We start from the raw sequence: 24,274 nt of genomic DNA on the forward strand, positions 1-24,274 counted from the left end.
AAGGCTGGAATCTGTTGTGTCCCAGGTATTTAATAACACTATCTTTGCTTCCTTTGATGTGGGTTTTTGTTTTTTGAAGAAAGGAAGAAAATGAACAGTTTAGAGGACATTTACTCTCTGCAGGTTTAGCCAACATGACTGATTTTGATGTCATTTGCCCACCAGGGAGGGGAAAGATTCAAATAACAGCATCAAAAGAGGTCATGTTCATCAGAGAGCAGATGCAAATTTATTTTCTGTAAGGACTCATTAATCCTTTTAAGTAGTATGTCCCAAACCACGTGGGCCCCTGGGTTGCAAAGTAGGATGTACAAGTTTTTATCTAGGTATGTGACTCACCTTCACTTCACTGCCCTGATTCACTGGTACAGGCTGCATAAAGCCAGTGTCCACACACACCTTGTAAAGGGTTCTGCCAACTGTTCCCTGTTATGGCTGTTTTGACCCATCCCTAGTTTCCTTGTAGTGTGAGGCTGGAGAGGCTAAACTTGCAGTAGAGCAGACCCAGCCCATTAGGATGGGCATTTACTGTTCGTCTGTGTCTCCACAGCTACTCTTCTTTTATGCTGTTTTTGAGCTTGCGTAGCAATAAATTGCTTCTTCCAAAAAAGACAATATCTACAGGCTATATTGCCCAAAACTACAGTCAAAATTCATTGATGCCAAGTAATTGTATCTTAAAACTTTAAGGTGAAAAGAGCTCTTTTCTGTGTAAATGATCTTTTTCATATGTCTTATACTTTCAGTAGTATTTACAACAAATTCAGTATCTTTAAAACTGTATGCCCTACTTATTTCTTAAACCATACTTAAAAAAATTGATATTATCATGCAGAGGAGTCAAATCATAGTGCAAAAAGGCAGCTGGATGTACAGCTAACCGTAGCTTCAAGATGTGAATTCATTTCAGACTCCATGACTGAAAATACCAGACACTTAAAATGTTGTCTGAAGTCCTTTGGGCACAGAATGACATGAAATGTCATTTTATCAGACTGTCAAAAAGATGTTTTTCATGCAGATGACCTGTAAACTCATGAGGAGCTTCCCAAAGGCCAAAGACCAAACTCATTCCTAAAGGTGTTGGGTCTTGATTTTTTTGGCTGAAGCAATTTCAGTGAGAAAAACATTCCTGGTAATTCTGCAGTGTTTGCTCTGATTCACAGAGGAGCTGTTATCTCTTTTTAGTTTAGTTTGATTCCTGGCAGCTTTTCTATGAAAGGCTGCCTTGATGATCTTAAACACTTGATCTCAACAATGTTCATTTTTAGACTGTTGACTTAGTTTGGCACATTTTCTTATTTTCTTATATGTCAGTTAAAAAAGAAAGAAAGAAAGAAGGATAGAAATAAAGGAAGAAACTTTGTGAGTTAAGATGACTACATTGTTTTTGAATGACACAAAACTTGGACTTCTTTTTCTTTCTAAGAGTTTGCAACACTAGTCACGAATTAATCTGTATGTGCCAAATTCTGCAGCTCCAGTTCTCTCTGGTAGCACTGAAAATACACACAGAGTAAGGACGGCAGTGTTTGGCTTCCTCTAAATTCAACTTCAGACACTTGCAAAAATGAAGGACATCTTAAACAAAGCTCAGAATTCAAAGTGAAGTTCACATACCTAAGCTGAAAAAAGAAAAATGTGTGAATCCTGGCAAACAGGACACACACGGCTCTGGAAGTGCGCTTTGATGTACATGTTGGCCTTTTTTTATTGCTCTGCGTGTGTTGCCCTCCTCACCAGGCTGATCACTTCATTAGACTGAACTGGTTTGGTTATGCCTGTAGAGTCTTAAAAGGCATACGCATCCTCAAAGTAATCCATTTAGGATTTGGCCCTGTGGCAGTAAAAGGAACAGATGGTGGGATGCAGAGACTAAGATGCCTCGGACACAGCAGCTGTCTAGAGAAGGTGTTCCAGCAGAGATTTCTCTATGCTACATTAAATTTTCAAGATGTTCCTGTGAGTGTAAATAAGCTTTTTGAGTGTATTAAGTTCACCCCCAGGTGAAGAAAAAAGTACACTCTCTTTTGTTTGGTTTTTTTGAAAGGAAAGGGATGAAGGCGAGTCATTGTGTTTGAAATCTCAGATGTTCATTTCAATGAGCTATCTGCTTGATCCCAGCAAAGCACCATAGGCCAGGAACTTTGTCTTCTGCAGACTTCGTACAATTGAAATCTCCTCAATAAATAATACAAGCAACTCAGGGACATGCTTTGACATCAGGAAATAATAAAACTAATTAGGTAGTAAGATCGGATTCAAATTGCTCCTGAGCCTGTTGATAATTCATAACATTCCCTTATCGTATCTAGATAGTCTCTTTGGTCAGAGTGGGAGTTGTTTTTCTTTTACTAGAGATCTATGCAATATGAAGCATTTTTTATGAGGAACATTTCTTCTCCTCCTTCCTTTATTTTAAGTAAGTGATGAGGGAAATTAGGTTAATTATTCCCCTGTTAATTTAATTGTAGTGTACTTTAATAAAATAAAACTAGCTCATGTAAGTCAACTTTTGAAGAGGGGAAATAAATTTTTGTGCCAGAAGGTGTGTTTATTTTTAATTAGGACTTTCACTTAAAGACTTTTTTTTAATTTAATTCCATTTTAATTCAGAGGAGGTGGAGCGTGTTATGTATTAATGGGATATGAGACTTTCACATGTAGGTCACTGGTTTGATTTACCTCCGGTTCTGTAGTGAATGAAAGTTGTTAGGAGGCTGAACAGCTGTCAGTTGGAATCAGAAACACAATGGTCTCGATCCAGGTCCTTGTGAGCAGGTTCCAAACGAGAGCAACCACCACCACGACTGGCATTAATTGGCATCTGTGTTGGTGGCTTCTGCCAAGGAGCCAAGAGCAGAAGGGATACAGAGCCTGCACCGTTTTCTTGCTTCTCACCAGAGGCACTGCAGAGCTGAGCTGATGCAAAGAAATATCCAGAAGAATTTTCACTGAGGTTGCTGTTACTGTGGGTCTGTTGTGTTAGAAATCCAGCCTATTAAGCAAGCACTTAATTTGTAACAGAATTACCGTATGCAGTTTGTTTCATTCTATATACTGCATTATATTTACAAGCAAGTATATCAAGGGACTCCAAAAAGGAGTTGATTCATTCAACATCACTTGGCCTCACCAAGTTGATGGGAGCCCAATGACCTCCCAATGCATGCAGGTGAACTCTGAGAACCATTTTCCATCAGCTGCCCTGGTTATGCACTGAGTCAGAGCCTGTGTTGTGTGTTCAGGGCACTCTGCTTTCATTCCTGTTGCTGGGTGCCAAGAGCATCCAGGATTCCTGATTTAGGACTGCAGGTGCAGCATTGCAAAAAGTGATTTATAGACAGTAGCTCTTACAAGGAAAGCATTTGAAGTGCAGGTAAATACTGCTATTCACCCTCCACCATGTACTGAGGGGCAATTAAAGAATTAACCTTTTCATTCATAATAACCATCTAGCTAAGTTGCATCTACCACTGTGATATTTAAAGTCATCCAGACCACACTGTCTAATCATGCAGCACTGCTTAATAATACAGCCTCTTCGTAAACCTAATCTGGAACTCTGGTCACAATAGCGAAAGCTCCCTTTTTAATTAGAAATTACAATCAAAACCTCTTCAAGTAATGTAATTAACTGTCTGCATAAGTGACCTTTCATGATTGTATCTAGCACCTAAGCCCTGATGGTGTGTCACCGAGCAGCTTTGTATTCACATCAGTCACTATCGTGTGCTCTGCTCAGACAGATCAGTACTGAGGGCACGCGGCTGTTGTATCCCCGAGTGCGTGTTGTACACACAGATAAAGACTTCACAGCAGGGAGGAAAACAAGACTCAAATAATCCACAGGCACTGCCAGGGGCAAGTTCATGCTAGGATCTTCTCTTCCCTGTGTCGATCCTTGCTAGCTAGGACCTTTTATGGATCTTTAGAGACCCGTAAGGGCTGAGCACCATATATCACACTCAACTTGTTGTACCACAGACATTGTAGTTATTTACCTTAACAGCAGTAGGTGCCATGACAGGGTGTAAGGACCATCACTAGAGAAGGCATCTCATGGGTAAAAAGGGAATCCAGCTGTTTTTCCTCCTGGAAACTGTTAGCTGGGATAGCTGAAGCATGTACTGATCCCTGTTCCACCATACAATTGAATGGTCCATCCCTGCCTGTTTGACTACTTGTGCCCTGCTCATGGCGCTTGTAAAGGCGAAGTCAAGAATTCTTAGATCTTTCAACTCAGTAAGAGTTTGCACAGTGACCAAATCCTGCTTGCTTCCTTCAGACAAATAGAATCATTTAAGTCAGTTGTCCTAATTGCTTCAGCAAGGCAAGCATGCTTCCTCCCTACATCTATCCACACGGTCTTTTACTTTTCACTGCTCTCAAACTTGATTAGATAAAGTTAGAGGAGGTAATGACACAAAAATGTGATGAAATGTTCAGCCTGATCTCTCTCTTCCCTAACTGAGCTGCCTCTAGCCCTGAGGAAATAGTGTTAACTTCTCCCTTTCTTATAGGAATATGTATTATAAGTGATATAAACCGTCCTGTTAGTTAACACTTCTGATTGTTCCTCCATGTCACTGACAACCTTCAGCTGCAGTCACGTACAAAAAGCACAGCTTCCAGCATAAAGCTCTGCCCTCCTTTGGATTAATACTTAAAATAGCAGGTAGGCTGCAGAGCTTGGACAAACTTGTCAGTGTGATTCCAGCAACACATTTGGTTTCCCTTTAACAAAGCTGCATCCTGAAATGGGACTTGACACTTACAGCAGATAAGGCTAAGCTTGACCTCTTTCAATGAAAGATGCAGCAAAAGGAAAAAGCCCATGAGGCTTCTCAACAGGGCCCAGAGCAGAATGAATCGCGCACAGGCACGTCGCACGCAGCTGGAAGTGTGGGAATGTGCAGTGCCCAGAGTGTGTGGCTCAGGTGCCTGTAAATCCCCAGCCAATTTATGCACGTTTCTGAGTCCTTGTTGAAACCAAGAGCCCTGTTTTCAAATTTATTAGCTCTACATTACAAAGAAACTTTCTTTCATCACAGATGATGTCTTGGATGTCTTGTTTGTGAAAGAAGGCGATGCTACTGTTTTTGTGGAGACCGCAGAATGCTGAAACATGCATCTCATATGTTGTGGGCATCTGTATGCATGACTTGGTCTTTCTGTGATGCTGCTGCTGCTGCAGTCTTCTAAGGATTTGGACTGTTAAAATGAGTGATGATGATGGTTTCCAGAGTGCTGGAAGAGCAGAATCCTCTTTTGCTGCATAATGCTGGGGGCCACAAGAAAGAATAGTGCTGGTATGGCATACGAGAGCATGTGGAGTTCCCTGGAGCTCCTGGCTGAAGAAGTGTCATCCTTCAGACTGGTGCAAGCCAAAGAGACCCCTCTTCTCTTCTCTCCCCTTGCTTCCACCAGACAGCTCACAATCCAGATGAAAGCATTTTGTTGTCCACCACAGGAGGCAGGGCTTTGATTAGGAGTGAAAAGCTGGGATGAGAGGTGGAAGGTGAGAGCACAGTATGAAAAAATTTGATCAGGGAACTAGAAACAGGTCTGGAAAAAGAATTTAAATTGCATCACACTGAGTCTAGTTTAAAAATACAGTGGATGTAGCCTTTTCTCATATCACTTCAGTTTCTTGGAACTCAGGGCAACCCACTTGGACTGAAAGCATTAAAAAAGTGTGAGGTTTTTTGTGTAGAAATAACTTTGAATTACAGTAATTAGCTATGAATCTCAGCTCTCCACCCCGTGGCTTCTAAAGAGCATGAGTAGTGCTCTGGTCTGTAGCTGTGCTTGGGTTTTAAGCTTCACCCAATCAGTTCAGTCTTAGAATTTTATTCTGCTTGGAGCAAGTCAGGTTAATGTTCAGAGTCCAGGCAATAAAAATTAGAAAGGCTTCAGCTTAGCAATGATTCCGTGCAGTGAGCATGCTGGGGTTCACCTGGGGATATTTGCCTATCTTCTTCCAGGATTTGACACCAGCATACTACCAATCTGTAAGGATTCCTTAGGCTGGATGTTCAACAAACTTGACATGAACTATGACCTGCTGCTGGATCCATCGGAGATCAGTGCCATTTATCTGGATAAGTACGAGCCATGCGTCAAGCCTCTCTTCAACTCTTGCGACTCCTTCAAAGATGGAAAGCTTTCGAACAACGAGTGGTGCTACTGCTTCCAGAAGCCAGGCGGTGAGTTGTACAATTTGCAGTACAAAAAAAAAATGTTGTTTGGGTCTCCCTGTGTTTCAGGTTTGATTGATCTGCTTCTAGAGATAGTTTGGTAATTGGCAATCAGCTGCATTAAAAAGCTCTTTTCTTCAGCACTGGTGTGAAAGGGCAATGTGTAACAATGTTTAATGTCACAAACGAACTGTATTAATATCCCTTGTTCATTAAAACAAACAAAGTGGTGCCAGTGCGCGCAGTCTAGAAACGAGCTCTATTGATGATAGAAAGCTCAAGAACTTACTCTTTTATTAATTCAGAAATTAGTCAATTAGCGAATCATAAATTAGAGAGCTGGCATTATGTCAGTTTGGTGAAAAGAGAGGAAAAATGATTTAACAATTAAAATGGCCCCCAAACACTATTTGCAACCACGGTGTGTTGCTTTTTTTTTTTTTTTTAATTAGTGGAGCTAATGACATAAATTTGTTTTGCAGTACAGTACCAGCATATGGGCTTCTTCAATTCCCAGGTGTACAGTAGTCTACATTTCATGTCAGTAGTGAAGCCAGTCATTACGGAGTCTGTCCCGTACCATCTGGAAACTGATTCTCATACATTATATTTTAGGTCTTCCTTGCCAGAATGAAATGAATAGAATTCAAAAACTAAGTAGAGGGAAGAGTCTGTTGGGTAAGTTCGATTTTTTACTATTCATTTACTTAACTAATTAAAGCTTCTGTGATTATTGTAACTTTATATGCAGTAATGGTTTTTCAATTAGAGACTAATGTTTTGAGTCAGGAATATTCACCACGGAGTATAGACCTGACACTATGAAATTAAACAAATAATGAGATAGCAACATTCAGAACAGGTGTCAGCATGGCAATGAGTTCAGAACTAATTTACAGCTCTTCAGAAATGCAAAACATTGTCTGCGCAGAGCTTAATATTGCCTCCATCACCTCATAGGTCAGAATAAGTGCGGAGGCTGCTTGATACTCAAGTCTCACATTTTTGAAGGGTGACTGAAGATGGCACAGTGCATAGCCAATGGGTTCATGTCTTCTTCCAGTTATGGTGAAATGTATGTATTCCTTGGAGTTCAATTTTGTCCAGTTGGCTTAAAAATATATCAGTATATACCACGAAAATGAAAACAGGAATTTGTGTCATCTCATTTCAGGCAGGCCTGCAGGGTGCTCCAAGCTGTGAGCTGTGATAATGCCTGTCCCCCACTTTACTGACAAATCGGGAGCCTAAATTGATTTATAACTTACACTGCTTTGATGGAGATCTAAAATTAGGTGAAATAAATCCACATATGACATTTTCTCCATTAATTGCTAAGAGCTCAGGTTGTTCAGTTGAATAAGTGTGAGGTAACTTGTTCTGTACCCTAACATCGTGCAGTATCATGTGGTGGTATCTTAGTGGTGCTTCTCTCCTAGCACATTTATGTACATAAAGGCAAGTCGTGTGGGCATATCGGTACAGATTAAGGTCTCTGTTTACTGAAAGCCCTGCCCTTGGAGAGGCTGGCTGACCTCAGACCCAGGCTGTCAGGCCCGTCATCAGGAACCCACGTCAGGTTCTTGCAGCATCACTAGCTGCAGCACAGAGCACGCGTGTCAGCTCTGCTGGAGCACTTCTCAGACAGCAGGCTGCTTCTCGGGTTGCAATCCTATTTTAGTCTGATATTTCTAGGTACCTATTAGCAGACCCTGCAAACAGGGCTTCTGCAAAACTGATCTTTGCCAAACTCTGCCATTCCCTGATGCCACTGCCGTTAGACTTGAGGTTTGGGTACCTTTTGAACAATCCAAGCCTGGATTCTTTGGTTTAAAATAAGAACAAACATTGCCAAAGGCCACAGGGACTGCAGTTTAGTTCCTTCATCCTTTTATAGCAAGTTCACATAAAGATTAAGAAGCTTCAGCATTGCAACTCCTGCTGTTCATAGCTGGGGGAGCAAAGGGAGGATTGATCGCACAGTGGTATGTGTGCTCCATACAGTAAATATTTTGCATTGTGTTCAAATGCCTGTTGTGCCAGAGGAAATCACGAGGAGTTTTGTGGCTCGTGGGTGTCATGATTTTCAAAGCCACCTAAAAGAAAAAGATGCTCAGTTCCTAAAAGATAGCTTTGGCTGTCCCCTATTTATTTTATACTTTGTTGCTATTTGCTATATGCAATAAATGTCATCTAGGTTGAAACTTAAGTGGTTTGTTCCAGGGTGTGGGGAAAAATGATGACTGTATTGCAGGTAGTACAACATGCAAGCAGTTATACCACGTGTCACTGGGATCTGATCACAATAGCAGAAGTACAATGACAAAGTAAAAGCAGTAATAATAGTCCCTTACCACAAATAACTCTTAGTCAACTGTATAAAAAAAAAAAAGGGTAAAAGTGGCTAAGCTCAATAAATCAAGAAGTGCTAAGCATAGAAAATTTATAATATAGAAACTCTTTGCTTCACCTACCTTGAAAGGCTCCCTGCATAATGGCACCTGTCTGTGAGATTTTAATCTGATCTCATAACTATTTATACAGCAGAAAACATTGTCTTTTCTTTTCACTGCCTGAAAAATCATGCAAATGGGAACTAAAATATACACATGACAAAAAAAACCACGCTTGTAGGAACAACAACAAAGATCGAAAAGGGGAGATTAGTATTTTTATAGAAACTAACCTTTAATTATTCTCTTTCCTCCTCTGTCCCTGACATACGGAGTACAGCATCACAGCATTTACGCTCTGGACAGTATGCATGAAGAAGTTTTCTGTTAACCTGTACCCATTGATAAAAAATGATGACTTCTGATATTTTGTTCTCTATATATTTTTCACAACACATGACAGTTGCAACAAAGTACTTCAAAGCCATTGCCATTAGATATATTGAACTTGGAGGCTTTCAAGTAGAGCCTGGCATCCCAGGGGACTGAATTAAAAAGTAAACAGCACTATTCATCTTTTCCTACCAGATTTACCTAGAGTACAATTAACTGCAGAGAGAGTGTACTTTTAGAGCATACAACTGTGCAGCCTGATAATGCTTCTCCCACATCACTAAGGTAATAAATTTCTGCTCCCGTCACTATTTTCTTCTGTATCATCAGCCCTGTGAATTCAGCTAGCATAATAGCTAGTACAGGGAGCTGTGTGCCAGCTAGCACTTAATTCCATCAGGCTTTTACCTGTGTGCTTCACTATCTTTAACATATAATTATTCTCCCTATGTCCCCTGACGAAGGGGAGTATTATATAGGTAAGGAAATGATGCAGAAAAGCCCAGGAGATATATAGGTCTGGAGCTATAGAAAGAATATAGTTGCAACGGTGCTGTTCAAGTTTGTGCGGAATAATTAAATACTCCACGGGACAGAGAGAGATGGGGAAGCAGGATTCACTAGCCTGAGGCAGTTCAGTGGGGCGTGACATTTTGTAGTGCTTAATAATAAAGCTGGTGCACCGGTGCTCTTCTCTGCACTTGTCTGTGCAAGAACCTTTGGAGAGAAAATGTGAACTCCCATGTCTTTACAAGCCCTGTGAATGTTCTCTGACACCAACCAAATCATGGGGTTGAACTATTCCCACTAAACAGGCTGTCTGGATGCCACTCCAGAAAAGCAGAGCTTGCAGCCAGAGCTTATTTCTAGTGAATGCAGGGCCTGATTTGTGTAGGATTTGCAGGATGAATCATCACACTGCACAGCGCGTGCTCCCAGTGACTCTTTGTCCGCACTAGATTATCACCTGCATCTCACACATTGGAAAGGACGTGCTGTAATCTCCTCTGATGGCTGGCAAATATTGTGGCATTAGTATGTATAGCTAAATATTTAAAGCTCTGGTGTTACATACAAATTGGCATGAATTTCCCATACAGAAGGAAAAGTACCTTCTGCTCTTCACTGTGACCCAAAGTGCAAATCCTTTCCACACATAGTTATGTTGGCAGTGAGCCTGCACCATAATTTATTTTTAAATCTCTGGCTTTTACAGTCAGCGTGGAACATTTTAATACCTTACAAGAAATACAGTGAAACTATACAAAAAGGCCTGTTTCAAAGGGAAATGCTGCATTGCCCAAGGAAAAGAAAAAGCATAAGAGAGTTTAAAATGCAGAAGCTGTTCTCCGTTAACCCTATAATGCCTCTGAGGTTCCCCCTTTGATTATTCTCTGAAGCCAGATGCTCATCTGATGTAACAGGGGAGCCCCATTGACACTGGTACTGCTATGCTGATTTACACCAGCTGAAAATCAGCACCTGAGCACTTTTCTTAAGGTTGTATATAGTGTGATAAACACCTAGAGTGCTTAAAAAAGCAAGGACATGAGCATAAATATGAAAAAACCACCGTTCTTAATCAAAATTGAAGTAAAAGATTGAACAGTGAGCGTTAACTTAAAACCTGTGAAGTTGAATGCAAATACATGGTTCTTAGAACCACTTTTTGATGAACAGTGAAAATTAATCGCTGGTTGTTGTCATTATACTTACATTTGTACCTGACCATAAGAGTGGTACCTACAAGCGAACATGCTATAATATCACGTCTTGAAGTTATTTAAAATACTCTCACTAATGGATATGAAGTGGTCTCCAAAACTGATCAGATATACAAAGATTTCTGCAGCTGTTCAAAGGTTTCTGTTCTCATCTTCCAGACCTACATTAGCAGCACTCAAATAATAGACAAGATCTGCAGTGTGATGAGTTTGGAAATTCAAAGATTAACTTTGTATAGATGTGTGAGTGTTTGTTTGCATGAGATTGACTTCCACTATTATGTCTTTTATATAGGAGATTTCATGACATTGGGGCAACATCTTCTCATTCATTTTTTTCTGTGAGAAATGTAGTGGAAATAGCCCCTTTGACACATGAACTGTCTGAAAAGACACTGTATACATGGAACTAGTTAAAAAAACTTACTGCGTGACCAGTAAATCACTGTTATATTTGACAAAGGAGAGAAATACTTTCTCAAAAATCATTTGAGACAAGAAATCTGGGGGCAAGGGTGGGTTTCTGCCATGTTTCAAATTGCAGCAATTGGCAAAGAAGGGAGAATGACTGTACTGACCTCCCTTGGGAGTAAAGCTAACTCATCTCGAAGGACAAGAGGGCTTTTCATATTGAAGTACATTTGCTGTATCTGCTGAAAATGGTGGGAACAATAAAAGGGGTTTCTCCTGAGAGCTTCGCTGTCTGCAGAAGCCAGAATGAGCCACACTCTACAAGGCTGAAGTATAATAGTTTTATTGTGAGACAAATCTTGGGTTTGAAATCCAAAGACTTATTGACTTTAAATCCTGTTGTGCCTCTCTGTAAAGCTTATGCGTTACTTTTTTTCATACATGAGAACTCTCAGTAAGTCAGAAGTTGTGCTTGAGATTAGTATGAATAGCAAGCAGATGGCAGATACCTTCCAGGGATAATTACAGCGTTGTGGAAAGACTTAAATGATAAACACTAAAGGAGTGCAAATGGAAGGGAAATGCAGTATTAATGAAGTTGGATAATAATCCAGTTGGGAAGAAAAGTTTAAAACCACGAGTTAAATCTGAAAAGGGCTCTCTGCGAACATACATCATTCGGGGACAGACTGAACATGTCCCTAGTATTGTCTGCCATCAACTTCCATGTGCTATGTATGCACAAACATTTATGCATTGTGCAGTGACCAGGGTGGCTGAAAATAGTTAATAATATATCATTTTTGCTCCCTTCTAGGAACCAGATAATCACATGTATTTTCTTGCCAGCGCTGTAAAGATCTTCATGTAAATAAGTGACACGTTCATAATACTCTATATACCTGCTTGCTCCCGCGGAGGCATTACTGATTATACCTTATATTTTATTCAGGTGCTTTCATCCCACGGTGCAATGAAGAAGGTTATTACAAAGCCACTCAGTGCCATGGCAGCACAGGGCAGTGCTGGTGTGTTGATAAGTACGGGAATGAGATAGCTGGCTCAAGAAAGCAAGGGACAGTTAGTTGTGGTGAGTAATGATGTGCTTTCCCCAGACAAAAACAGAATTAACACTGTTGTAAGCCCTGCCATTGCTGTATGATGGAGTACGATAACAAAAGTGACAACAGGGAAACATGACTACCAGTGTTCAAAGTGCTCCTGTATTTTCCTAATCGAGCTGCAACTGGAGCTCTTAAAAACACGTTGGTCCTTAGGACTGAAGGGGCACAGCAGACATTAACAGGCAATAACCCCTGATAAGATATGGTTGCTACCATCCTGGAAAATGCAGTAATTGGTAATAAAACTAAGGCTACGGATTGCTATGCATGGTTATTAAGCTCTGGAAATTCTGGTTCTGTAAACTCTGGAATGCGTATTTATTGAGATTTCATGAAAAATGCCTCTGCAGACAGAGGAAGGGCTAAACATAGAAAACTCTATAAATTAACAGCCAAGCCCGATAAAACTGCTGACAGAACAATATTATGTAGATCTGTAAAATCACCAATTAGCTGTTAGTCCTAGGCAAGATTTCAGCCATATTCCTTCAGAATGCTTTAGTGATGGTTGTTGATGCCGCTTTCTTCAAGAAGGAACAGAAAAAGCCGAGACTTAGAAGGTCTGAGATGCCCAGAACCACATCACAGATGTTAGGCTCAGTAGCTACATTTGCAGAGTGTGTTTTACGCGCTTGAATAAAATCAATTTATGGAGTATTTTTAGCCTGGTTTTACATAGTTGTGATGGGATGAAAGTATTTACAAATGAGTAATGATTTTCTAGCCTGCATGACTGTGAACTGAGTCAGTTTTCTCCTTAAAATCGGTTGAGTCTCTAAGAGGAGGGCAACACATAGGTTGTTATGCAAGTAATTTTTTTAAGCATCCCAGTTCAGGATGAAAATTGAAATTTAGAGGTTGTTTCATGAAACCAATTAATTTAAAAAGTAACGTTGCAAATGACAGTGGCTTGAATGACAAAGGTCATAAACAAGGGCTTTGGTGTCATGTGAGTGAGTGACCTTTCCTGCTCACCTGTTTCAGAAGAAGAGCAAGAAACCTCAGGGGATTTTGGCAGTGGTGGATCTGTTGTATTGTTGGATGATTTGGAAGAGGAACCTGAAGCAGCAAAAAAAGACAAAGACGGGAAACTGAAGATTCATGTAAGAGCAGCTAATGAAGATGATGAAGATGAAGATGATGACAAGGATGATGAAATTGGTTATATATGGTAGTGCCCATCATAATGAGGACTCATGTTTTGCACAATACTGCAAGTCACATCATATCTCTGCAATTGTATTTGAGAGTACCTGGCACAAATATTCCCTCTCTAATGAGTTTAATTTTGTATCGTCTGTTTAATTTGGAAGACAACTTTTTTTTTTTCAGCAAGGACTGTTTGGAATACAGCTTTTGTTTGGTTGGTTTGGAGGACTTTTGTTCTACCCACAGGGGCAATGGGTTGTGTTGCAAAAGCATTTCATGTCTCAATCCTCACTGGCACAGCTTATGAAATATATCCTATGGAATGATCACCACTGAAAGGGGCTCAACAAACCAGTAAAATGCTTAGAATCACTTTTCATGTTATCAGCTATAGAGAATTTGTGTCATAAATAGTTTTGTGGATCATACCAGAAACAATTTTCATGAAAAAGGAAAAGTAGGTGCCTCATTTTCTAGTCCTTACTTGTTACATTTTAGTAAAGTGTATGTCACTGTGGATAGTGACTTCTGGCTGCACAGCACCAGGGGTCTAATCCAGAAAGAAACCCACTGGTGGGATTTTCTTTTCCTTACGTTATCTGAGAAAGAGTCCAACAGGCCTAGTCTAGCCCCCGCTGAAGGCAAAGCTCCCACCAGAGTGTAGATCAGCTCACTGCCACTATTCATTTGGTTAAGCAACACAGCCTTGACCTTGAGAGATGCTGAAAACCTGCAGCTATCATGGACCAAACCCTACAGGCAGAGAACAGTCCATCTGCCTTCCCAAGCATTTGAGGAAAAAGTGTTTTGTGAATTTGTAGCATCATAACCACCTCCACAGCGGTTCCTCAGCTTCTGTCTGAGCTCGTTTGCCCTGCGTTGCCCTAATGTCAAGCAGGCACCTCTGCTTCCTGCTCACACACTATGGATCTGCCTGTCTTCATTTACTTTAAGCCATCCTTCATTCCAAAGCTATAAAGCTGTCAAAGACACTAACCGTCAAAAGTACTAAGCTATTGTTTCTTTAATATTTAATATTTATTTGGCCCATTTAAAAAAAGAACTTTAGGTGGTCATGTTTCAAAAGCCCAGCCCCCTGGGTCAGTGTGACAGGCTGCATACTTGTAATACACACAAGACAATATTATTAAAATACAATCATCTATGATTCCCTCAGCATCTCCCATGTATATGTAGCTCTGCAATTGTATCACAGCATATTGATGTCACATTATTTGCTGTGTCCTTTCCCATTCCAGTTCTCTAATGCAGGAATGTCCTATGGTGACCTTTTATTATTTTTGCTGTTTTTCAGAAACAGTAAGAAGTACCTTAACTCCACTCTTGCATGATGAGGCAGATATACGTATTTTAGCAATGCCTGTGATTTGCTTGTGAATTTTACGGAATGAAAAATGTGCTTATTACAGAGAAAAATTAAATCAAATTTCGTTTTCCTCCAACTTAACGTTGGATATGGAAGTGGAGAAAGTATGGAGTCAAACCATGGACAGTCACATATTTGCTTAAAACCAGGAAAATACCGTGGTTGGCAGAAGTCACTTTTCCAGGGACACCAGCCCAAGGATTTGGTCCTCACCCCTCTCCAAAGTCCACAGCCACTGCAGAGCCTGGCAGAGCTCTGCAGCCCCTCTCCTGCTCGGTGTAGGACCTCTGCTTTCAGACATAATTAGAAGTGCAGTACCAAAGAGGAATGCCTTTCAAACAGTATGTGTTGCAGGGGTTCAGCTTCTGTTTTCTCTTCTTTCATTTCCTGTTCATCTAGATCAATGTCCTGAGAACACAGAGCAAGCCTGAATAATTGCTTTTAATGCAGAAGGATGTGTAAAATTGTGAGGAATTTGTTACGTGTTGTTTCACGCCCCTGTATCCTCCCAAAAATCTGCCATCACAGCCCTTTGCAAAAGGCCTGCAATCCTCCCTGCCTCAAATGCCTTTTTTGAGAAAAGCTTTTGAAAATTTATTTTTAAATCGCTGACCATAAGCTGCACAGCACACACACAAACACTTTTTTCTACTTGTCTTTCATAGAAAACGATGCTGACTTGCAAGAGGGACAGATAAAACCGGCATTTCTGTTTCCCTAAATAGTATGATTTTGTGAGAAGCAATTGAACACTACCAGTAGCTTGCCTCTCAAACATCGTGGCTGGTTTCCTTCTGGTATTTTATTAATGAAACCCATACTCTCTGTGTCTAGCTCTGCTGTCCTGTGCAGAGTTATCACTTCATTTTCACATAAAGCTAAGGTCAACAATCAATAGTTCTGCTTATCCCCCTGACTGGACTCATTCTCCACACACAACTAGGTTTTTTTCTGCAGCCTTGAGTCCCTTTGCAACTGTTTATCCTGGAGCTGTGCACTACATCAAAGGCCACACAGTAAATCCCTTCTCTTGCTCAGCATCTCACCAGGGTGAAGCCTGCCCAGCCAAGCCCTTGCAGGTAGCTCTGGGATCCAAGGTTACAACCCTTCCGTGTCACATGCAGACACGCAAAATGGTTAAATAAAAGCTGTTAAGTAAGTCTTTAAAAGTGAATGTGGGCATCCTTCAGCTTACATGAGCCGATATGCCACTGCCATCCATTTCTCAACACCATTGATCCTCTCCTAGCTGTCATCTCTTGCATGTAACTATTCCAAGTCAGAGTGGGCAGGCTTTATATGTCAAGCTATAAAACCACCGAGTTCTCAGACTCACCAGCTCAAATGTGCCGTGGGTACCAGTCAAACTGCAGCACAGCCAGGCAAGAGGGCCTTGTTGGTTCAGCTAACTTCTGGCAGCACGATTACCTTTGCATAGAAAGAAAAGAAAGTAAATGCACAAATACATGTACACACACACCCCTCTGTACACCCCCTCACCCTTTTAAGCCCACCAGCCTGGATTCAAGAGGACACCTCTAGCCAGGTGAACATTCTGTCACCTACTTCAGTTGTTCAAATGTTCTGAATCAGGGCCAGCTTTGGGAAAATGTCATTTTATGGACTAGCTCGGTCTGACTAGCTCAGACTACAAGATAGTTTAAAGATGTAATGTCACAGCCTAGTCAGGAGCAGGGCAGATGTTGTCGTGCTTGAGAGGGCAGCTCAGACTATGGATTGCTTCAAGAGCAAGTTTCCAAATCTTACAAAGCTATTTAACAAATCTCTTTTGTGATCCACTGTCATCCTCCAGTGGCTGGGGGATCTGCAGCCTATATATATGTGTGCGTGTGTGTGTTCCATGTATATGTGCATTTATACATGTGTGTGTCTAATTTGGCGAGATGCATTAAGAAAAGGTTTCATTTCTTTAAAATAAACCAAGAACCAGTGCTCTTCCAGATCAAGCCCTTTCCCTTGTTCACGCTTTGTAAAGGATTTAATTTGCTTCCAGCTTAATCTAATTAATTCCTTTATTTTTCTTTTCTTTTTTTTTATTAAAGCAGGACTTCCCATCTGCATCAAGTCATTGACCTTCCCAACATTTTCTCATTGTGAAAAATGGAATCAGAGCTGTCCCATTCTTTTAGAGACACAAACCAATTTTTAATCTCATTTTCTTTTCATGTTAGCGACTATGAAATACTATTAGGCATCGCTTTATGTTTCAAGGTGTCCTTTTAACTACTGTGGTTAAATCAAAATCTCCTTGAGTTCAGATTTCAGCACAGTTGGGGTTTCGGGGTCATTACTGGCCTTTGCTGTGAGAATCCTTTTCTTTTTCTTTGCCTTTTTTTAAGCTATTCTTTACTATTATTTTAAACCGTTTGAAGTGTTTATTTAATATTTATTCTACAGTTTATATCGAAAATGTAAAGTTTATATTTAAAACAAACCTGTTAGTGAATGCTTCTCTTTGCCTCTCCAGCCTCGTCTGTTAGTCTCAGTGTACATTTCTGGCATGGAAACATTTTGATATTAGAAGTTTTGTAGCATTTTTCCCCTTAAGCAGAAAATGACATAGATCTAAGGTCACCACTTGATACAGACCACCAGATTGCTCAAGCTTAGCTTCCTACATTTGTTGGCTTTTATTGCAGTCCTTTCTGTATGCCATTCAGGTTCCTTTCATACATAGACTGCTCTGTACAGTTACTATACATCAAAAAGCCCTTTCTACAGTAGGTGGGTTTTGGTCTTTTTATACTTTTCTCAATGCTGTTGATGTCCATTATTGTTAAATGCGTAGATCTGTAAGGAAAGATCCAAATATTACGTGTTTCAGTTTGATGTCCCTACTGTAGATGGATGTAGGCTATCATAGTAAGTAGAATTGCATAGTAAATTCTGAATGCTTTTTCCATAAGGAGTTGTGGAACGTGAGCATTTTGCTATCTTTGGTTAACTGTAAATGCTTAACTGTAGTCTGGAATAGTTGCATTTTTGTCTGTCTCAATAAATTTTAATTTGTCTGCGACTCCCTATTGCCTGTCCTGAATTTTATTAAACTTTGAGGATCAAAAATACTGCAGTACCTTGAGTCAGCATTTAATCATGCATGGAAATGGATGGTCTTTTATATTTGCTTTATACCCTATACCCCTGTTCAATGTCAGCTGTAATCTATGAAGTTAATGTAAGGTCTCTAGAAAGCTATATTTTAAAAGCAGAAATGAAACCAAACTGAAAGTAATAACTGTACCAAAATCAGAACTTTTCAGATTACATTAAAATTGATGTTTAAGGAACTAGTGGAGGGGAAGCTTTCCATTTTATTTCCTCCCCAGTCTGCAAACTGTGATGTTTTCCTGTCTCTTTTGAATATATCCAGGACAGTTCTATAAACACAGCCACATTCTACAGTGGATATTATCTACAGTATAAATGAAGACAAAATTATATTGAATACAATTGAGGGGAAGCCTTCCTCACTTAGAAATGTCTGGGATTGTATCTCTGTTATTAAATTAGAACTCCTCTTTAGTAGTATTGCTAATTTAAATAGCCAATATTATTACAGTGCTAGTTACAGAGTTAAAAATGTTATTCTGTCACTTTTCCTCTGTATGTGCAATATTAAAGTACCACATGGAAGCATGAAGCGTATTTTCAAAGATTTGTCCAATTACCATCTCATCAGGTAATACATTAAACTTCTCTGTCCGTACAGCACTGGCTGAGTTGTGCCATCGAGGGGCAAGACCTGCCTTCCATTTCTGTTCAATTGACTGCATTCATTAGTTTATCTTTACCATGGGTGCCACACGCTACTTCTAGTATGTTGCCTTCCCTGACTCTGAGAACAAATGGGCTTTCCCTTTCCAAAACCACCCTGAGATGCTTTGAAGTGCTTATCTTTCATGTTTAAGTGATTCAGCTGTGCCAGATGTCAGCCCCTGTGGCACTGAGGGCTGGAAGGCGAGCAAACCACCTCCGAAGCTTACGAGTGTGTGAGTTGCAAATGAGATTTTAGTTGTGAGAAGGTTCAATGGTTAAAGTTTTTTATTGTTTTGGGCTTTTTTTAATGTCCCTTCCACACTCAAAATTGCAGGCATCTTGCAAGCTTTGTTTTGTATTACACACACATACCCCCCCCCCACATTTCTTTTTTCTGTATACTTATGAATGCATATATATGAGATCATGACACGTGTGTATCTATATACACGCAGCATGTATATGTGTGTATGTATTTTTATATAAATACACACATGCTATTACTATCACGTGCCCTGAGAAGTACTGGTCAAGGCCAAAAAGTGTCAGAGTTTTTCAGGGGAGGAAGGGAGAGTTTACAGTGTGCATGGGGGCTGAATCCCTACTTAACCCAGCCAGCCGCATCTCTGAGGAGCCGCTGCACAGAAAACTGGCAGGTCCTTACTATTGAGACCTCCCTGCTTCAGTCACCACTGTCTATAGACTTTATTTTTGGGATATCCACTTCTGGGAGTTTCTTCCATGCTTCATATAAGGTTGAGCTAGTATTTTGTCACCCATACTATGCTAATCTCTTCTGTAACAGCTTGTACTGAGCTAAATGCTGTGAACTGGTACTTCGGCATCATACATTGAAATACTGCTAGTAGTTTATTGTGTCCCACCCATCCTGTCCTGATAAGTTGTGTGGATGCATGTCTACCTTTTCCATGCTTCTGTCCTCCATTTCTGACAAGGATCTTTGAGTACTTTTCGTGATATCCCTGCCAGGATCTACAGCCTTTGCTTCCCTAGTGACAGTGAAGAGCGTCTGCTGCTGAAATGTTGCTCCAGCAATGCTAAAAGGTCAGTTTGGGCTTCAGGTAGAACGATTAGCAGGGATGGCTCTTACCTGGAGGACAGGGGACTCCATCCTCACCCAAACATTGTTCTCTGCATCCTCAGTAGAACCTGCCAGACTGGGCTGTACTGCACGGAGAGGGGACTGATACCTCTGCATGGAAAGGAGTACACATGTCGAAGTTTCAAGATTAACCATTTACAAATAGATAGCCTTTTGCCCCTCTCCCTCCACCCCCCTGTTCTGCAATGTGTTTTTTCCTTATCTTACTAATATTATATTGCTAATGACTATACTGGTCTTAGTTTGTTCTGGGAAATCCTCTCTGTGAGGTGCATGCATACATTTATACTCACACACATGCACACTCTCCCTCTTTTATTATCTGTCTTACAAAATTTTCTGTTGAGATCCACATCAGCTATAAAAAGTAGCATTACAGCCTGCGCCGATGATTAGTTTCATTTTTCCTTAAATACTGACAGTCAAAGGGTGAGATATTAAAAAGAAAAATCATGTCACAACAGCTTTGCACACTGTACAGCTTTCTGAATAGATTAAAAAGAGGCAGAGAGCTATTAATAAGCTTTTGACTTTCTGAGCACTCCCATCTTTCAAAGTAGACTGTCTTTGTCACAGGGGGTGGGGAGGCAGAGTGAAGAGCAGGTTTTATGCTCTCTTGGAAAAAGAAAAAAAATTGTGAAACAAACAGGTATAGGTAAGGTGGGAATGAGAGGGACAGACCCGCTGAGCAGTCCTATCCTCTGCTTCCAGGACAGAGCCTCTGCTTCATCAGCACTTGAATTATAGGATTATAAAGACAGACCACACAGGGCACTCTGGGAGGCAGGGAACAGCAAGGCCAGAAGGAAATTCAGATTTTGCCAGCACTGCATCAGCCCGGTAACAAGGCAGAGGTATGTAAAAGCTCTATTGTGAGCACTCAGTGGCTACACAGCCACCCTCCCAGCTGTAGCTGTGCAAGAAAGCCCTGTGCTGACACCAGATTTAGAGAGAAATACGGTGTCTGGCAGCTACTGGTATTATCAACTTCCTTCACGTGTCACTATAAATTCCTGAAATTCCATATTAAAGGATTGGGCAGAGAGCGATTTTGTGAAGCCAACTTAAAATGTAGGGTCTCTGCCAGGTAATAACCGCCTTTTCTTGTCTATAGTTACTCAATAAAAATCATTGCTGGAGCATGACTCTGCTTCCATTCCTAGCCAATGCATTTGCAATCTGGCCCTCAAACATGAGAAAATTGACCCCAGAACATGTTGTTAGAGGAAAGGGCCAGAAGCACGTTGGTTTATGCTTTGGAAGCGTATTAGCTCTGAAAATATTTGACTCTGATTTTTCTCTGTTGAATATCACAAATCCAATTAATGCAAATATATTCGAGTAAGAGTCCATACAAGTAGGAGCGCACAGACACAGCTTTGCTCCATTGTGGATGATGTATCAATTTATCACAACTGGCAAGGAATTGACCTAAATAACTACTAGCCTAAAGTAAAATTAAATAAAACTGAGACCGTAACAAGATGTAGGTTTTCACAGATTAATGTAGGCTATTGAAATACTTCGGGTTACAAGGGGCTATTGCGGAAGATCGATATTCCCATTGCTTTTGGTACAAGTCACATAAGAATCCAACATCTACAATGAGCTTTGGTGGCTGTTTGTGACATGAAAGCAGCAGCTCCGCTCTGCTCCTACTGCAAAAGCTGCTGCTATAGCTAGAGGCTGTGGGGTGCAAATAAATCCATCTGCTCGACTCCTCCCTCGTCACGTACCACGTGGGCAGTTTGGTAAGGTGGGCACTGTACAGTTCTTCAAAATGACCTACCACAGGCTGAGCTGGGCAACCAAGAGAGCACAATTTGTCTCAGTAGTGCTAGAGACAAACATCAGACTGGTTGTTAAACTACCAAAACCACTCTGATATCATCTAAGAGCAGGGCTGTCATCCTGTCTGGTCTCAAGCCCAGTTTCCATCCTCAGTTGAAATCATTCTCTCCTAACTGATTCTTTGGCAGAGATTTTTTCTTCTTTTGTCCTCAAGCCTACAAGTTAATTAAGTTTTAACAATGAGCTGTATCACTGTCTAACAGGATATCTGATCGCTCATCTGTTTTACATAATTGATTAATTAATAACCTTACTAATTGAGTCTCATGAAATCCTCTGTTAAACTGGAGTAAGGCTATGTCCCAAGCCATAGCTTGTGGGGTTACATTGAAATCAGGATATTCTGGCTGCTCTGTTTCCCCCAGGTTCTGGTGCAAGTCACAGCACAGCACTAACTGGGCTCTTGGGCTGTATGATTGCAGAATGAACCTTGTTTTTACCTGTAACCCAAAATTTCTCCTTTCCTTTTTTCCTTCTACACCCCTGGCAGCTTCTCCTTGTGTTTGCGAACTCCAGAGTGGCACAGCCCCACAGCCCATTCAGTTAGTGACATTTTCTACCACTTTCAGTTAAGTGTGGGTGCCAGCACAACTGTAAAATAAAGTGGCAAAGCAACCCTCCCCCACTCCTGCTACCTGAAAACTGCACTATGAGCTCTTCTCAAAGGCGCTGCATTCCACGATGTGACCTACATCTTTTCTCAGGAGCAATCAGAGCTGAAATAAGGCATAACATGATGGATTCTGTGCTATTAAATGAAAGAGGACTATCCATGGAAATAACCACTGACAATAGTTTGCATTTTATTCTCATCTCTTTTCTTCTTATTACCCCTAGACGTGAAGCATGATGTATTTCTGCCACGTGATATCGTCTGCAAGCCAGCAGCAAGGTAGAGGGGTGCAATCTTTGCCTTAAACAGTGCTCCTGAGGGGGCTTTACAAATGACCTTCAGTCAGAGTAAGCAGCAAGTATTTTCCTTCAAATCCATCCACTAAGGAACTGTTTTCTCAGTCCTAGCCCACCTCCATCTAACTGCATATAAGCCCACAGCAATTTTTCCAGATGCTCAGGGCACGTGAGTGGAGCAATGAGTTAAAGATGTCCTAAAACAAAGCAACCATATTCTGAAACAGTAAATTGAGCTTTAAGTGTCACCTCCTCACCTTGGTTTTCAGAAGTCAAGAATCACCCATGAGGCCAGGTTCTAAATCCGCCAGTCATCTTCCATCCCAAATCTCTTCCCACATGGCTTGGTGCATCCTCACCCCTGATCTCCAGCTGCTTTATAACCTCTGCAGCAATGGCTGAGCCTCATTCCTAATTCAGGCTGCAGTCCTGCTCGTGCTGAAAGGTCTTTGCATGGGTTGATTTTGATGAGAATGTAATCCCAAGGATCTGGGATGGATTTAGGACCTGGAAACAAAGAGAAGGGTTTAAAACCTACACAGTGGACAAGCAGCTACCTTGATATGTGCATCTGCAGGAGAAGCTGAAGACAGTCATCATCTCTTTCTGAATATCACAAGGATTCCCAAGACATCATGGAGAGAAGGGGAAAGTAGAGTGATCAGGAGAAATGACTTAGCCATCAAAAGCCCCTTTTGAATGGCTAAATTAGGGAAGATAATTTCCACCACGCCCCCCCCTTATTTTTTTTTATTCAGTCCATCTACAGCAGGGTGTGAAAGGCTGGTGGCGTCATTCCTGCCAGAATCATTTGTACGTTGGGTGGAGGTAAGAGGCAAGTTAGTAACGCATCTTACTTCCATAGCGCCAGTGAAGATTCTGAGTAATGAAGTCAGGGGCTAATCCATTTTGCCTGCCATTTCAAAGAGCCCTGATAACCTCGTCTCTTCTTGTTTTCCTCTCTAAGGCTTTTGCAGACCTGCCAACACAGGTTTTTCCTGAAAAGGGATCACATTTTGGGCCTGAAATGCTCTGATTATTTACATTTTGTCACACCGTAATTTATATTTATTGTTTGTGGCTCTTACTTACACGTGCTCATTACCTTCCCATTTTAGTCATTTATCCTGCACGTCCCCCCCCTACTTTTTCAATTATTTCGCATACTCACCATTTATCAATTATATTGCCAAGATGCGTTTAGAGAGTATAATTTGTTTCTAATGCATGATCTTTTGACAGCATGATTTGTTTTCATGTTTGCAGAGCATTTTAAGATGACAGTGTCTCTAGGGCAGAGAGAATAAAAAGTTGAGAAGCTTTTCCCTATGGAAACTTATACTCCAGGTCTTCCACATGTGCAGGATGCACATCACATCTGGAGCATTTGCTGACCTGCTTATCAAGTCCACATGGGTTCAGCCCTCAATGCTGTTTTCTTTCTCCTGGGGGCGTGTTAGAAGCTCTTATAAATTATATATGCTACTCCCTTCCCAGCCAGTATTGCTGAGTCCCTTTGGAGGTCTGCTAAAGCAATTCTCCAGGCAAACTTCAGTGGGCTGAAAGGGTCGTTGTGCCTCGCTGGCTCTACCAGATCCTAGACATGCTGGTCCCTTCAGAGTAATCATCTTTAATGATGAGGATGAAAGAGCCCATCTCTGGGTATGGTTGAGGAGCAAATGGATCCTTTCTAGCAAAGTAAAAAGCACAAACCCTGGCATCCTGCCAGGGCATCATCCAACATGCTTTAGTCTGGGAGACATTAGCTGCATTTATTCACTTACAGAGGCAGTGTGGCCTTTCCTTGCATATGGTGGCTCTCTAAAAAGCGAA

The 24,274-nt window shown here is 41.0% G+C and overlaps 1 protein-coding gene across 1 annotated transcript in view; it reads left to right on the forward strand.

Moving 5' to 3' along the window:
• The window catches only part of SPOCK1 (SPARC (osteonectin), cwcv and kazal like domains proteoglycan 1), a 275,524-nt gene extending 261,412 nt beyond the window's left edge, over positions 1-14,112 (forward strand). Inside the window, exons 7-10 of the mRNA XM_069869211.1 lie at positions 5,988-6,209; positions 6,816-6,878; positions 12,074-12,211; positions 13,230-14,112. Coding sequence (XP_069725312.1) covers positions 5,988-6,209; positions 6,816-6,878; positions 12,074-12,211; positions 13,230-13,420 — 614 coding nt within the window. The 3' untranslated portion in view covers positions 13,421-14,112. The remainder of the gene's footprint in view (positions 1-5,987; positions 6,210-6,815; positions 6,879-12,073; positions 12,212-13,229) is intronic.
• The last annotated feature ends 10,162 nt before the right edge of the window (positions 14,113-24,274 follow it).

This window comes from Phaenicophaeus curvirostris, chromosome 15, assembly GCF_032191515.1.
Source record: "Phaenicophaeus curvirostris isolate KB17595 chromosome 15, BPBGC_Pcur_1.0, whole genome shotgun sequence".
In the NCBI taxonomy this organism is placed as follows: Eukaryota; Metazoa; Chordata; class Aves; order Cuculiformes; family Cuculidae; genus Phaenicophaeus; species Phaenicophaeus curvirostris.